Below are 16,199 nucleotides of genomic sequence, written 5' to 3'. Positions count from 1 at the left end.
TTGAGTCTGTTAATTTATCTAGTCCTCAGCACTTTGGTGATGCTGCACACTACAGATTCACAACCATCAATACAGGGAGATAGATAGGATTCCCATAGCTAAGGAAGAGGGAGATTAACAGTCCAGATAGGGATAACAGAATGACAACCATCAAAACCAATCCTCATCACACTGTGGAATCTTGGACACTACCGATGATCTACCTGCAGTTTTTGGGGTACTGCATTACCCCAGTTTGATGCCTACCTTGGAATCAAGGTAAGTTTATTGTCCTCTAAATGGAGGAATTTCCCAAGATTCCATCCTTAGTTTTCTTGGCTTTACTCTATTTCCTCCTTCTGTTTTTCCTTCCCTCCTTCCTACCTGCCTGTTTGTAGCACTGCTCTGAGATGATGCTATTCTTTTTTTTGTTGTTGTTAACAAATCTTCACTGGATTCCCAAAATTCACCGAATGAAAATTTAAGTCCTCAGTTTGATATTCAAAGCTTCCCACTATCTTTTCCCACATTAACTTTTCTAGACATTCCTCACTAGCTTGAAATTGATGGGAAAATGTTAGATTCTGAGATTTGGAGGTAGAAAGATTTGAAATTAAAAGCCTTCCTCAGATACTTAGCTGTTTTGAGCAAGAGTTACTTAGTCCTTCTCAGCTTCATTTTGCTCGAATGTAAAGAGATTAGTGCCCATCTCTGAGGGTTATTATGAAGATCAAAACAAATAAAAATTATAAAGCATTTTGCATAATTTAAAGTGCTATCTAAATGTTATCCACGATGCTAAATAATGCATCCTCATTATTATTATTAGTTTGCTGTTGTTGAGTTGTTTCAGTGGATCCAACTCTCCATAATCCTATTTGGGCTTTTCTTGGCAAGGATAGTAGAGTGATTTGCCATTTCCAGCTCAATTTCCAGATAAGGAAACTAAAGGCAACAAGATAAAGTGACCTACCCAGGGTCACACAGCTAGTAAACGTCTGAGGCCATATTTGAACTCAGATCCTCTTGACTCCAGGGGCAGCGCTCTAGCCACAGAACTATTTTGATGCCATTGTTGTTTTCTTCTTATTATTTTTATATAATTAACTATGTGACCCTGGGCAAGTCATTTAAACTTTTTTAGCTTGTTTCCTAATTTGTAAAATTGGGATTATAATAGTACTTGTCTCCTGGGATTATTGTGAGGATCAAATGAGGTATTTACAAAGCACTTTATAAACTTCAAAGTGCTATATACACATATGAGTTTATATTAGTAAACATACTCTGTGATTTCAGCAAATTATTCCTTCTATATCCCTTATATTTCTCCCCTCTTCCTGGTTTTATGTATATTGTTCTTTTGACCAGGGACATCTCCATTTTAGCTGCTTGAAATTCAGTGCATTCTTTAGGGTCTGTTTCCAATTTCCAATACTTCCAATTCCTGAAGTCTTCTTTAATGACCCCACTGGGAGGCAATCTCTCCCTTAGCTAAACTCTGACAGCCTTTGGTACAATTCCTATGATACTCGTCACATACTGCCCTGTATTTATCTTCACTCACAGACATCCTTGAGGGTAAGGACCATGTCTTAGTTATCTTTGTAGCACTCACAGCACTTAGCATTTATGGATGGAGTTTGGCATTCATTTGATTTGGAAGTAGTGGGAAAAAGGACCAGAAAGGTAAATTGAAGTTAAATTACAGAAGAAGTAGAAAGTCAGGATACAGAATTTGTCCTGTAGGGATCTGCAGAGATACTGAAGATTTCTGAGTTGAGGAATGGCATTCTAAATGTGATGTTTGGGAAGGATTTATCTGATGATGATGTATAGAATCAATCCGTGAGTGTAAGGAAGAGGCAGAGAGGTCATGTAAAAAAAAAACTAAGTCTGTATTATGGACAGGCACAAGGTAATTAGGACAATAATAATGAAAATAAAAGAAGTTGGATATCACAAAGGACAGAGAGGACAAGATTATTTATGGCATGGGAAATAAAGATGAGGAGGGAGAAAATGATTACTCAGATTTCTAGATTATGTAATTGAGAAAGTGTTGATTTCTTTAACAGCAATAAGGGAGTCAGGAAGAGGAATTATGGAAGATAATATCTTATTTTGGACATGTTGAGTGTGCAGGGATAATGAGTTCTACAGGTGGAAATGACCAAAGGGAATTTGACCTTGGTGATGGGACTTCAGAGAAAGATTGAACCTAGAGATATAGATTTAGAAATCATTCACATAAACAGAATAGTAGTAGCTATGGGAGTGGGTGTTATTATCAAAGGAATGAGTGGACAAAAAGAAAAACAGAAGGCTTCAGGGAAGGTCTGTGGGGGTTGTAGGAAAGAGAAAAAGATGGCAGTAATAGGTGCTGAGAAGGAATAGTCAAAAAGGTTGGGGGGAAAAACTAAGGAAAGAGGGAGTGTGTCTATATGAATGTAATTGAATATTATTGTTCCATAAGAAATGATTAGGAGGGGAAATTCAGAAGAATGAGGAAAGATTTGTATGAGTTGAAATAAACAGAACAAAGAGAACAATGTACACAATGATTGCAATCAATCCTCAAGCATTAATCAAGCACTTAATGAGTGCCAGAAGCTGTACTAAGTGCTAGAGATCCAAGCATAAAGAACAAAACAAATCTTACTCTCAATGAATTGACATTCTCAAGTAATGGACAGGTAGCTAAAAAGACTTTGAACTTTGAATTATTGAAGGCTGTAGAAAAGATATGAGGAAATTTGACTCATCCCTGATGCAGCAGGGGTGGGAATAGTAGGACCAAATTTTGTATTCATTGTCTAGCTGGGATATGTTTAGTTAATTACTTTTCTGTGTCACAAGAGAGGGTTCAAATTGGATGGGAAATACTGCCCTTCTGATAAAGACAAAAGGTAGCAATAAAATGTATTTTTTTTTAAAGGATTGAGAAAATGGTAAATAGTAATGAATGTTGCAAAGATCCGGGAGGATGAAGGCTTGGATCAGATGACTTCTTGGAAGCAAACTTAGTCTGATAAATTATCTGATCTTTGATCTTTGGTTGTTAGGAAGTCATTGGAGATTACTGAGAGCCTTTATTAGGGTGGTTAGGGCTGAAGCCCAGGGGATAGTGTGGTAGCTATGGCACTTGTCCAATCAACACTGTCTCTTGCTGTTGACATAGGCACACAAATAGACTATTCTGACCTGACTTCAAATATTTAAAACATACAATTGTAGGGTAGCACTGGGGAAAAAAGGTGTCATTTTATCTGTATTTTAAGAACCATTTCTGCTTCTTTTTCTTTCTTTCTATTTCTTTCTTTCAGCAAAAACTGATACATAGAAACAAGGCAGTATTTGGTAATTTTTTTTGGAAGGGAAAGAAAGTAGAATAAACAAGGCTTCTCTGGGTTTTCCACACACCTGCCCATCCCCAGTCAAAACTCAATGTCACCTTTCATCTCAGGTGACAAGGCAGCTTCTGTCGGAGGTGGTAGATCGAATCCCCTTATCTGTGCCAACATTCTCATAGGGTGATTTCTTCCTCCTTCCCCATTCTACCTTCTCCCTTTCGTCATCTGCTTTGCACCTGCTGTTCAGGGCAACATCTCAGGTGTCAGGCTAGTTCTTTCTTTTCAGTGTTTGTACGCCATTCCTTGAGCTTGAGGACAGAAAGACACACTGGAAGGCAGATTCTACCTTCTTTCATCGTAGCTCTTATAGCAAAAGATGTATGTGCCTGATACTAGAATGTCTTCAAACACTATTTTCCTGAAGTAAAACAGAAACTTTAAAGAATATGTTAGCGCTCTTCCCCCAACCCCTTATATCAGGGTTATTTTCTAACAAGCTCCTCTCCCATAAATTATTTCTTTGGAATAAAGAAAATGGTAAAACAAAAAAATTCAACATTCTATATTCATAGACTCCCCTTCTCTCCCCCGAGATGTAGAAAGTAGTTTTTAAAGTGTATTTTAAAATATATTATTTATTTAAGATGATTTTATATTTAATTAGCCATAGATTAATAGCTAACAGATACCTTAGGTTAATTTGCCCTAACTTCCTCATTTTATGGATGCGGAAACTGAGGCCCAGAGAGATTAAACAATTGTCTCATGGTCACAGAACTAGTTAAACTGAAAAGCCAAGTGTTTGACCTGAGAGATCATAAACTGAGCACTATGTCCACTCTGCTTGTTGGTGCTGACAAAATGGGGGTTTTCTACTTTGGGCATGAAAATTGGGAAGGAATCTGGAGCTAACCTATCTCTGGAATACTAGTGCTTAGTGAAGAATGATATTCCTTTTAGGTAAGGGAGAACTAGAGATAAGTATCAACAGACTTTCTTTTTCTTAGCTTTTCAAGGAAGTATTTAATATAATAAAAGTCAATCATCCAATTGCAACCTCAAGCAATAGCACTTAGTTTTTCTTGAGGATCACTGCCAAGGAGTTATTTCCCCTCCCTCTCTCATACTTTCTTAATGACAACTATCTGGAAAAATAAAAGACTGAATGGCATTCTTTTTCATTTGAAATGTATTTCCTTTTGTGTATATTCTCTCCTCTCAGTTTGAATACTAAGTATGATTTTCTGTTCCCCTCACTTGTCTCAACCTGATAGTTTCCCTTTATTCTCTGAATGATGTCAAGAACCACTCTGAAAGCATGGAGAAACATAAATAGTTGCAAAATGGGAGCATTTATCATTAAACATAATTAATTTATATTCTTATAATTAATAATATACATAATTGTTCATTAAATATAATCCTTTTTGTCTTTTCTCCCTAAGCATTCAAGTTCTATAGAAGGGTTGCTGTGGTCTAGATGAACAGTTTCATTGGCAAAAGTTTATTCTGTCAGCAATGAGAATGATTTAAGCCATAGAATCCCATCTCATGATCTCGGTTTGAGAGTAAAAATATTTGCCCTGGAGGGAGTTAACTTCAGTATTAGTGAGTTAATTTCAGTGGTCAGTGCAAGTATGTACAACGTTAGAAACCTATACATTCATGCTCTTCCCGTGATGCCAAAAGACTTGTAAATTATTATAGATGATACACTACTTGGATTTTTTTTGCCTTTGTACCTTTGCTCATGTTACCATTTTGCTTCTTCTCATTATTAGCCATGACATCAGACAAATCACTAAACCTCTTTGTCTGTAAAAAAAGTTTTGAATAAATGACATTGAAAGTTCCTTCTAGTTCTGAATCTATCATCTTTGCCCGAACAAATCCAATTTGCTCCACAAGAATGGACTCAAATCTAACCCCCATTAAATGTTCCTTGCACATCCTAGTCTAAAATTTCTTTCCTTCCTTTCTTGTGTTAATTTTTTATTTTTATTTTTTTGGGAGGGTTTATATATTTATTCAGCATGTTTTTCTACATGCACATGTTTTTGTCCTCAATAGAACATACAAATTAAGAATTGTTCCTTGCTTTGTATCTATATCGCCAATACTGAGCACTATCTATCACAAAAATGTGCTTAATAAATACTTGCTGATCAAAGTAATGTCATTGGCCTCTGAATGCCAATGGCAGTTACTGTCTTCACAGTTCCTCTGGTAAATGATAATATACAATTTTGTAATTTCTATTATCTCGATCTCATATAACTCTTTGAGTGTCATTTAACTTTTACCATATTAACATTGTGCTTGTACAATTCCAGTCTTTTTGTTTTGTCTCTCCAGCTAGACTAGTCTTATAAGACAATACTCTAGAGACCTAGTATTTCTTTGTGAAGAATGTCAATGTTAATATTCAACACATGTTTCTTAATTTCATTTGAAAAAATAGTTAAATTTTTTTTCTAAGTACTTATGGCTAGTTTTGTGGTAATATCTACTGATTATTCAATCTTTCATTGCATGTCCCTATTATTTAACTGCTTGAATTTTATTTAAAAATCTATTATTTCTTTGGTTTGGATATTCTTTCCATCTATCCCTGAAGCCATCCTTTATTTAACTGTTTAATGAATGTTTGTGGCTAAAATAGTTCATCACATAGTGGTCTAAATATTGTCAGTGATCCTTTTCAAACTTAGCTAGGTTGGTCCTTGGAGGACATCAGAGAGCTGGATGACATGCCAGTACCCAAAGCCTTTTCAGTTTGTGGTGTCCTGGCACAGCTAGCAATTCAGTTCAAGAAGGTCAAAAAATGCCTGTATTTAAGAACTCAGGGTTTCTTCCATGTGGTGATGAGACACTGAAATAGGGCTTAAAGGTGAGCTGTATAAACAGAGCCAAAATCAGGTTTCCAATGAATGCTTTTGATCTGTCAGAGAGTTTTCTGATTCAAAAGTTATATTTGATACTCTCTAATGGATTTGGTACAACTCTATGTTGACATACTAATGGTGAAGGCGCTTTAAACAGTAATTCAATGGGAATAGATCTGAGTCTGATTTAGCCCTGATGGAAATGAAACATGAAAATTATGGCAAAGTAGGTCTTCACTTTGAGTCATACAGCAAAACTAAGAGAAGTATCAATGCTTCTCTCACATTTCACATAATTAGACTTGTGGATTCTAACATGCTGTACTTGTCAGCTGTCTGACATTATTTTGCATATTTTGTAAGACCAACTAAATCATTTTTCTAAGGCATTTAACCTTGGACCTGAGAGATGTGATGGATGGTTGAATCTCCATCTCCTCTACTCCCTCCTACTCCCTTCATACCTAATCTGTCTAAACTCAGTATGCAGTGATTAGAGCCCCTAACCCCTGATGGTTGTTTGGCAACTGAAGTCAGATCAGTGCTTCCATGTGGAAAAAGGTACATGGGAAAAAGCCAATGGCCTTTGTTGGAAGACCACAGGGGGCATGGAACTGACCCAACACATAGATGGACAGGAAAAGACTCTTCCAAGTCATCATACGACATACTGTCAATCTGTCAGTTTTCATTTAGAAGCACTAGATGCCACAGTGAAAAATGTTCTGTGCTTAGAGTCCCTGAATCTACTTACCAATACTAGATACTTCAGGATTGTAGAAGGTGGCAAAAAATAAAAATAAAAATGTCCAACATGGTAAGTTTGCAAATAAATGAATGAATAAAAAACTATTTATTAAGCACCTAGTATGTGCATGCATTAGTGCTAAGTGCTGAACATATAAATACAAATAGAAAGTCAGTTCTTTTTTCAAGGAGCTTATATATAAGGGAGTGGTAGCCATGCAATGTGAGCAATTAGATGGCTCAATGGATAAGAGTGCTGGGCCTGAAGTTGAGAAAACCTGAGTTCAAATTCAGGTTAAAACACTAGCTGGACAAGCCACTTAATCTCAGTTTATCTTAATTTGTTGGAGAAGAAAATGGCAAATGTGGACACAACGACTAACCATAAGCCATGGAGTACAGCTTTGGGTTGGTGATGCTGAAGATGGTGAATGGCGCCATAGGACAAATAATTGACATATACATTTCAGGAATGATACAATTGCTGTAATTATTGTTCCCAAAAGTAGAAGTGGAAAGGAGGGAAGGCTAGAGGCATAGTGTAGGATGATATAAAGGAGGCTAGAGAATCAATCCCAACCTAAGAAAGACTACTGTTGGCATAATGTGCTTACATTTAACAGCTTTGATTCTGGGGTATCTTTGGTACATTTTGGTACATTTGGTATATTTTAAAACAATCCACCATGACTCTTCTACATCTTTTGAGATATGAGAGCAGGGATGAATATCATTGAATTTAGGAAATTGGTAGGATCTTTATGATCCATTGGATTAAGGCAAACAGAGTGACCTGCCCAGGTTCACCTAACTACTACTCCCTATTAGATAAACTCCTTGAAAGCAGGAACTGTCTTTCTATTTGTATTTATACATCCATCACTTAGCACAAATGCATGGCTCATACCAAGGCCTCCATAGGTCATCTTGGGAGGCAGCAGATAGAATGTTGGATAGGGAATCATAGGTAGAACCTGATAGAATATTGGATAGGGAATCATAGGTAGAACCTGAATTCAAATACCAGTGCTATGATCAACTAACTGAATAAGTCACTTTATCTCAATTTCTTCCTCTGTATCATGAGGGGATTGGTTTAGTTGACCTCTAAGGTTTCCTTCAAGCTCTAAATTTATGCTGTTATGATTTTGTGACTTAATGATTCCTTCCACCCCCACCCCATTTTTGCATCTGAAGAAACAGATAAAGAAAGCCTTAAAAAACTTAAGCCATGGTCATATAGCTAATAAGTAAACATATAAATAAAACTGTATCATTTCCCTTGCATATCAGGGCTCTTCCTATGATATCACATTCATGATAAGAGAATTATAGATCAAGAGTTGGAAAGAACTTGAGAGAGCAACTCCCTCATTTTAGGCAACAGAGGTCCATAAAGGAAAATGACTGCTCAGAGTTAATCAGCTAAGTAGTGGCAGAGCCAAGATGTGAATAGAGGTTCTCTGCCTTCAAAATAAGAAATTCTATAGCTTACACCACAATATTTCAAGCAACTTAAATGATTATAATTAAGTTTACTTCATTTTATCCACAGCACTCTCAAGACTACTATCCATGCTATGACTTAACTTTATAATGTGGACTTCATTGACAATACATGAAATACATTCTTTGATTCCCAGTCTCTTATTAGAGGCACAGTTCACAGACAGAGCATAAACACTAAGCAAAGGCAATTGTTACTTTTCAAAAGAAAATATGTCTTGCCCACTCTTAGGAAACAAGTCTGAGAGTATATGCAAGTGAGAATATTAAATAAGTTCATTTCTGAATATTTGTTATTTCTTACCCCACCTTTTTTTTTTTTTTTTTTTTTTTTTTTTTTTTTTTTTAAAGAGAATGAAAAACTCTGAGGGCAATTATCTGGTGAAAAGTTCAAAATTCAGGTAATGGTGACTTTAGGGACTTCCCTTTTCTTCCTGAACTTCAACTATTAAATTTTATAAGACAACCAATTACCAGGCCATGGACCAATGTATATGGTGGATTTTCCTGATTTCAGGAACATTTTAAAGAAGGCAATGTTTTATGCTTTTCAGAGAGATTGGCTCCAAATGTTTTGAATTATATTATTGTTGATAAAATGTTATAATAAATTTAACAGACCACACTTTGCCTTCAAGGTTATCACTCCCCTCACTACTTTACAAATACAAAGTTATGCCAAAAATGATGTTATTTTAGAGAACAATAGAACCATAATTGAAGGGAGGAAAATGCCTAGGGTTTAATGAAAATATAGGAAAAACCCATTACAATATTCTACCTAATAATGAATTCTTCTGTATGTCCCTGGGACTCCCCACTTCCCACCCCTTCATCAAGCATTCTATAATTTAACATAGTTATAGACACAATATTTTAAGTGTGACCTTGTTTTGAATGCACTAGAGAAAGATCAAAATAATTCTTGATATTTAGTAGTGTGTTGCATCAATGTGAATGTTAACAAAAATCTTTAAAATTAAGAGGATCAAACTCAAGAAAATGGGACATGTATCTGGCATTCTCACCATTGGGCTTTCAAAAGTTTTCTTTTGCATTATATTTGTTTGTTTAGTGGAAACAGGTTTGGATCAGAACAGTGGTCATAATTTGGCTATCGAATGGTTATAATTAGAAAAGTACTTGAGCCTAGAAGCTATATACTGTGTACTCCCAAGTTTTAGCTTGGAAGTTTGCAACATTTTTCTTCTCCTTACCTTCAATGAAGACTTCAGCAGATGTTGTATCTGAACCACTAGGATTCGTAGCCAGGCAAGAGTAACGTCCTGTGTCGTCCTCAAAAGCCTCTGCAATGATGAGGGTATGGAGACCTCCGCTCTCACACTGAATCTGGATGTCTGGGGAGTTCTCAAGCTCTTTTCCTTCACAGAACCATCTGTAGGTCATATGGAATATGAGGGACAGAGCAGAAAAAATAGTTATGTTTAAAACAAAGTAGAAGTGAAAGTCCAGATGCCATATAATAAGATACTAGTTTGATATGAAACTACACAGATATTACCAATGAGAATATCAGTTCTGAAGTGCACTCTTGCATAATTGGATCTTTTGTGGGGAAAATGTATATAGTCTTTCCACAGAAAATACTTTTTCTTGTAGATTTTCCTTGTCAATCTCTATTTAAAAATATGGGATGTCAAACCCCTAAAACAACGTAGTCTTATAGAATATGAACAAAAATTTAAAATGCTTTGAAAAAAGAAGAATTGGGATCTACCAATACACATCTCATAGTTTTATTATTAGAAAAAAACTAAAACAAATGCTTCCTAAGCTGATTACAATTTAATCAAACAAATAAATGAAAACAATTAGGAGAAAGTAGCTATAACCTTACCATTCCTTTCAAAATTCAGTCTATAGCATTTCCCACAACTCTAGGCTATACAATCAGCCTAGAAATACCAGATGTAATTTCTTCCACATTTCTGTTACTTTGAAAAGTTTCTAGTAGGCTACATGGCCTTGGAGACTTTATATAGACACAGAGTCTAAGTTGTAATTCACTCTTACTGGTCAGCTCTTTTCCTTTCCCAAACAACCAGAAACCTGGTGGGGCTGATTCTAGAGGGCCTCAGGTTTTTTTTTTTTTTTTTTTTTTTTTTAAATACAGACAAAATTAGCTAGCATTCTCCCCTTCGGTTTCTTTGTCTCTGTCTCCCTTTCTTTCTGTCTTTCCTCCCTTCTTTCCTCCTTCTCTCCTTCTCTTTCTTGCTCCCTCCCTTCCCCCTCTCTGTCTTTCTTCCTTTCTTTTCCCCTCCTTCTCTCCCTCCTTTCTCCTCCTCCTCCTCTTCCTCCTCTTCCTCCTCCTCCTCCTCCTCCTCCTCTTCCTCCTCCTCCTCCTCCTCCTCCTTCTTCTCTCTCTCTCTCTCTCATATTCTTTCTCTCTCTTTTCTTTTTTCTCTCTGTCTCTGTCTCTCCCTCTCTTTTTCTCTCTTCCTCTGCCTGTCTCTCTGTCTCTACTTTTCTCTGTCCGACTGTCTCTATCTCTGCCTCTCTCTTCTCTTCCCTCCTCTTCCTTTTCTCTCCCCCATCCCTTTACAATTTTCAGTTTTCCATTTCCCCTTTCATTCTGTAAAATGAAAAATGTAGCTGTGACCCTAAAAACTTGCCAAGTCTGATTTATTTTAAAAGAAATAGAAAGGAATTTGCCATTTGACACAAACAGAAGAGCTTAAGTCCCTTTTGACACATTGTCCATTTAACTACTAATCACTTCTTCGAGATTTTCCTTGAGACTAATCTTTCACTGAATTCTTTGGTCTTGGAATGCTTTCCTGAAAATTTAGTACTTAGGGACTGAATCTGTAGCCTTCCCTATATTTAAGGAAGTGTAACAGAAGTACACTGTCTACTTTAAAGTAATAGAATATTCTTAATAAGAACACTGGTAAATAATGCAAAGGAACTTGTTAATATGGTATTTCTATTTGGTAGAAACTTTAGAGACATTTTGAAAGATGAATATTTGCCACTGATAGAAGAACAGAATGAATATAAAAATTAAGGATCAAAGCATAGCCAATTATCATCCTTTTAAATAACTGGCAGATATGATATATACTAGTGGTACACTTGTGAAACATGTTTTATTATCAACTTAGAAGACAGTACTTCCATATTTCAAGGTCTAATTTAAGTTGTCTTTCTGCCAATCCTGTATTATTTTCTCTGCCCTTTCCATTCCACTGCTACCATCCTAATCCAATCCTTATTACCTCATGCTTGGACTATTACAGCAGTCTTCTCACTGATCCCCCTGCTTTCCAACTTGCCCAACCCATCCTACACACCAAATGTCAGATTAATCTGCCTAAAATATGCTTTCACACATATCACTCCTCTGCTCAAAAGCTTCCAATGGCTCCCCATTGGCCACAGAATAAATCCTAACTCTTTAGTTTGGCCTTCAAAGACCTACAAAGTCTGACTCCAATCTAACTTCTCTCCTTGACAGGTACATTCTGCTCTGATCTACTCACTGTCTCTTAAATATTCTATGTGATTGCATATATCCTTAGAATACCATTCCTTTCCTCTCCACTTATATAAATCCAACCAGTCTTTCAAGGTACTGGACAAAGTCCACCAAGACCAGTGTGGATTCCCTCACAATCAGGTCAGAGTTCTATATCTTTTCTCTAAAGTCCTAAAGCAGTTTTGCTATTCACACATTTGTTTGGTAACTAGCATAACTTTATATATTTCTGTATATGTACTTTTTTGCTATTCAAATGTTTGGTAATTAGCATAATTTTATATATTTATGTATATGTACTGTTTCTGACAACTTCTAGGTGGGGGCATAATATTTTATGCTTCTTTGTATCACCAATAAATAGCACATAGTCAGACAAAGTTAATTTTTATTCTTGTTGATGATGAGAAAGATGACAGTCTCATCTCAGAACTTATAGGATTCAGTTTTTATTACTCCTTTGGCAATGATTTCTCATGTCTACTTTCCTACAACACAAGAGATACTCTGTGATTTAATCCTTGCATTGTTACATAATGTTTCATGGATTCAACTCTTATTATATATTCTTTAAAGTTATTAACCTTTGATAATGAAATTATTAAACTTCTTTGACCTTCTCCATGTAGAATATAATCTCTTTGAGTACAGGAATTTTTGTATCTGTTTTTGTCTTTGTATCCCCAGGGCTTAGTGGCTGCCATGTGCTATGTCATTTAAGAAAGCCCATTGAATGAATGAATAAATGAATTGAAAGCAAAGACTTGTGTTACATTTCTTTGTTTCCCTTCAGTCCCTAGCAGAGTGGTATGTATAAGACTCATAATTACTATTCCTTGTTTCCTTGATATTTCTCATTATAAGCAACCAACTATCCCAATAGTATTTCAAGAGGGTTATTCTTTGTGATCATAATGAATTAGGACCATTACCACTTGAGCAATGAAAAAAACCTAAGAAAAGGAGAGGAAAAAATGTAGGCTAGCTTGTCCTGGACTCAGACTCAGAAATAACCAAGTTTGGATTCCATCTCCAATATTTACTAGCTATGCGCCTCCATCTTCAACCTCCAGCAAGTCCCTTGTCCTTCCTAAATTTCTTACTTTGTAGAAGGGAGATAATAGCACCCATAACTTGAATCTCACAACAACCTCGAGAAGTAAGAGCCTTGAGAAGTAAGAAGTCAGTTAAGACAAGTAAAAAACCTTGAACAGCTTAAAACACGTTATAAATTTCAGTTATTATTATTAGTCAATCAGTTTATAAGCACTTATTATGTGCCAGGCACTGTGCTAAGTGCTGGAACAATAAAAGTTGCTTTCCTCAAAGAATTCCCAATCTAATGGAGGAGACAACATACAAACAGTTGTATGTAAACAAGCTATAAAGAGGATAAATTAGAGATAATCTCAGATAGGAGGCACTAACATAAAGGGGGATCAAGAAAGGCTTCTTATAGAAGGTGGGAATTTTGAAAAAAACTTTTAATTTCCTTCTTTTTCCTTTTTCCTCCTATCTCCTCCCTCCTCCCTCCTTTCTTCTCTCACCTTCCTCTTCCTAATCTTCTTCCTCTTCCTCCTCCTCATTCTCATACTCTTTCCTTTTCTTCTACATTTTAATTGGGACTTGAAGGAAGTCAGGGAAGTCATATGGAGGAGATTAAGAAGGAGAATATTTGGGGTAAAAGGGGCAGCCAGTAAAAATGCCTTGAATCAGGAAATGGAGCATCAAGAAGTGTGTGTGTGTGTGTGTGTGTGTGTGTGTGTGTGTGTGTGTGTGTGAGGGGAAGGAGAATGTAAGAGTAAATAGGTTGGAAAAGTAGGAAGGGATCACATTATGGAGAGCTTTAAGAGTTAAAGGACTTTATATTTGATTTGATATGACCAGTATAACATGCTTACTTGGTATAATACTTGTGCAATATACATATTAATCATCTGTAAGTACAGAATACAATGCTATGTCCTATGCAGCAAACCAGGCAGTCTTACTTTTGTTCTATAAGACTGATACAGTGTGGCTCACAGAATCACAGAGTACAGCTGGCAAGAATCTTAGAAGGCCATTGAGTCCAACTCCTGCATTTACAGATGAGTTAACAGACTCGAGTGAAGTGACTTAACTAAAGTCACACAAACCTTAAAATAGGATTATTACCCAATAGCCTCTAACTGTACAGCTGGCACTCTCTCTACTATACCTCATCTGGCCTACTATCTAGGCTGTTACTAATTACATGGCTCTGGACAAGTAATTTTACTTCCCTGGAGACCGTAGTTTTCTTATCTATGAAATGAGAATGAGAGATGGCAGAGTAGAGGGACTAAAAAGTCATGATGGGAATCAAAAAGAGGTGAATTCATGTTTTATCTGGGAAACATATCCACTATGAGACCATATACCAGTCACAATCTCCCAATGCACTGGCTTTAAGAGTTCATGAAAATTGCAAATTGGGAGTTTCCACATTGAGAATTCAGACTCACAGAGGAAATAAAAATGTTCATATGCTAAACTCTCTAATAACAAAAGACAACTACAACAAGGAACATAGCTACCTGTACTAACTACCTCACAGGGTCATTTTGAGAGGAAATCCTAAGTAAACTCTGAAGTAGCAACATAAATATAAATCTTATTTTGCTTCCTAAGCCTTCTGAACAAGGCCAGAAGAGGTAAATATTTTTGTATATCTATGTACCTTATAATATCCTTATGAGATGAGTATGAAAAAGTATTATTATCCTCCTTTATCAAAAGAGGAAATTGAAGTTCACAGGGGTTAAGTGAATTGTTAAGGGTCACTTAATTCATAACATCAGCAGGATTTGAATCTGGTTCTTATGCATTTCTAGTCCAGTGCATCAAATAAGCAAAATGTGATACATTAAGGTAGAAATTTTTTTTAAATATGCAAAAGCCATTTATGTTCATTGCAAATTATAAAATTAAAAGATAATTTTTATTGAGAGGTACATTGTAATGTCTCATTAAGGTCAATTAAAGACCCAGTTTTATGCCATTAAAACCCAGGAAGATAGGATATGACTTAAGAGAAAAAAGAACAAAAGTCACAAATGACAAATATCCCAACAAATCTGAATGCAGAAACAAAAATCAGTTATTCTGTGTCAAACTGCATCAGCTCCACCAGGGTTCCTAAGATTAAACTGTACCTAATTTATGGTTATATATGGTCATACAATCAGAAGAGAGTCGGATTTCTCTGGAGATCTGTGTTCTGCTCTTCTCTGTACTGTGTGAATTGGCTATTTTTTAACTCTTCTGCCATAGATTTTCTTGTCCTTAGTTATACAATAACCATATGATTTTTGAAGGCAGGCACCATGTTTTATACATTTTTGTATCATAGGGCTGGATACATGGATACATATGTAGCTAGAAGACATAATGGATAGAGCATTGGCTCTGGAATCAAGAAGCACAGGATTTAAATCTGAGCTCAGATATAAGTTGTCATTTAACCTGTCTTTCTCAGTTTCCTCATCTGGAAAATGAAGGATAAAATGGCATCTCCTTACCTCGCTAGGTTTTTGTGAAGATAAAAATAATAGCCATAAAACATTTTGCAAATCTTAAAAATGTTACACAAATAACTATATAGCAAGAACTAAGCAAACACTTGCTTTGTTAATCGTGGTGATAATGGTAATAATTTTTCTCCTGAATTATGGCTTTCCTAACACCTATACCTTTATCAATTTAATCCTGTTCCAACTACACTATTGCTTGTCATAATCTCTATAAACTTTTTTTGAGTTTTAGTATTCTCTCTTCTTATACTTGAGCTCAAAGGATGAACTTCACCAGTACAAGAGACATAGACAACAATTTGTCTGAAAAAAAAAAAAATCTGGACATTTTGATGAATCACAAGCTGAACTCGAAGTGACTATAAACAAAAGCTAATGTGTTATTGGGTTGCATTGAGAAGCAGAACTTCCAGTAGCAAGGAAGTCTTGTTATATTTTACTCTGTCAGAGTGCATATACAGTATGTGTTCAATTCTAAGGGTCACCTTTTAGGTGACCTTGAAAATATCCAGAGGAAGACAATCAGTATGATGAAATCAAAATCATAAGAAGAGCTACTAAAAAAATGGAAAATGTTTAGTCAGGAAAAGAGAAGACAACAAAATGGGAGTGAGGGAAGAGAAGGGAATGATAGCTGCCAAACTTGTTTTATCTGGCCCCAAGGGTGAGGGAGGGG

General features: G+C 35.9%; 1 protein-coding gene across 3 annotated transcripts in view; it reads right to left on the bottom strand.

The window, feature by feature from the left end:
* The window catches only part of PALLD (palladin, cytoskeletal associated protein), a 485,836-nt gene that overhangs the window by 274,433 nt on the left and 195,204 nt on the right, over positions 1-16,199 (bottom strand). For all 3 annotated transcript variants that reach the window (XM_051964161.1, XM_051964163.1, XM_051964162.1), the window contains exon 3: positions 9,688-9,866. In XM_051964161.1, coding sequence (XP_051820121.1) covers positions 9,688-9,866 — 179 coding nt within the window. The remainder of the gene's footprint in view (positions 1-9,687; positions 9,867-16,199) is intronic.

The sequence above is a fragment of the Antechinus flavipes genome, chromosome 6, assembly GCF_016432865.1.
Source record: "Antechinus flavipes isolate AdamAnt ecotype Samford, QLD, Australia chromosome 6, AdamAnt_v2, whole genome shotgun sequence".
Lineage (NCBI taxonomy): Eukaryota > Metazoa > Chordata > Mammalia > Dasyuromorphia > Dasyuridae > Antechinus > Antechinus flavipes.
Note: the sequence above shows the minus strand (reverse complement) of the source record. Positions and strands in the feature narration are given on the sequence as shown.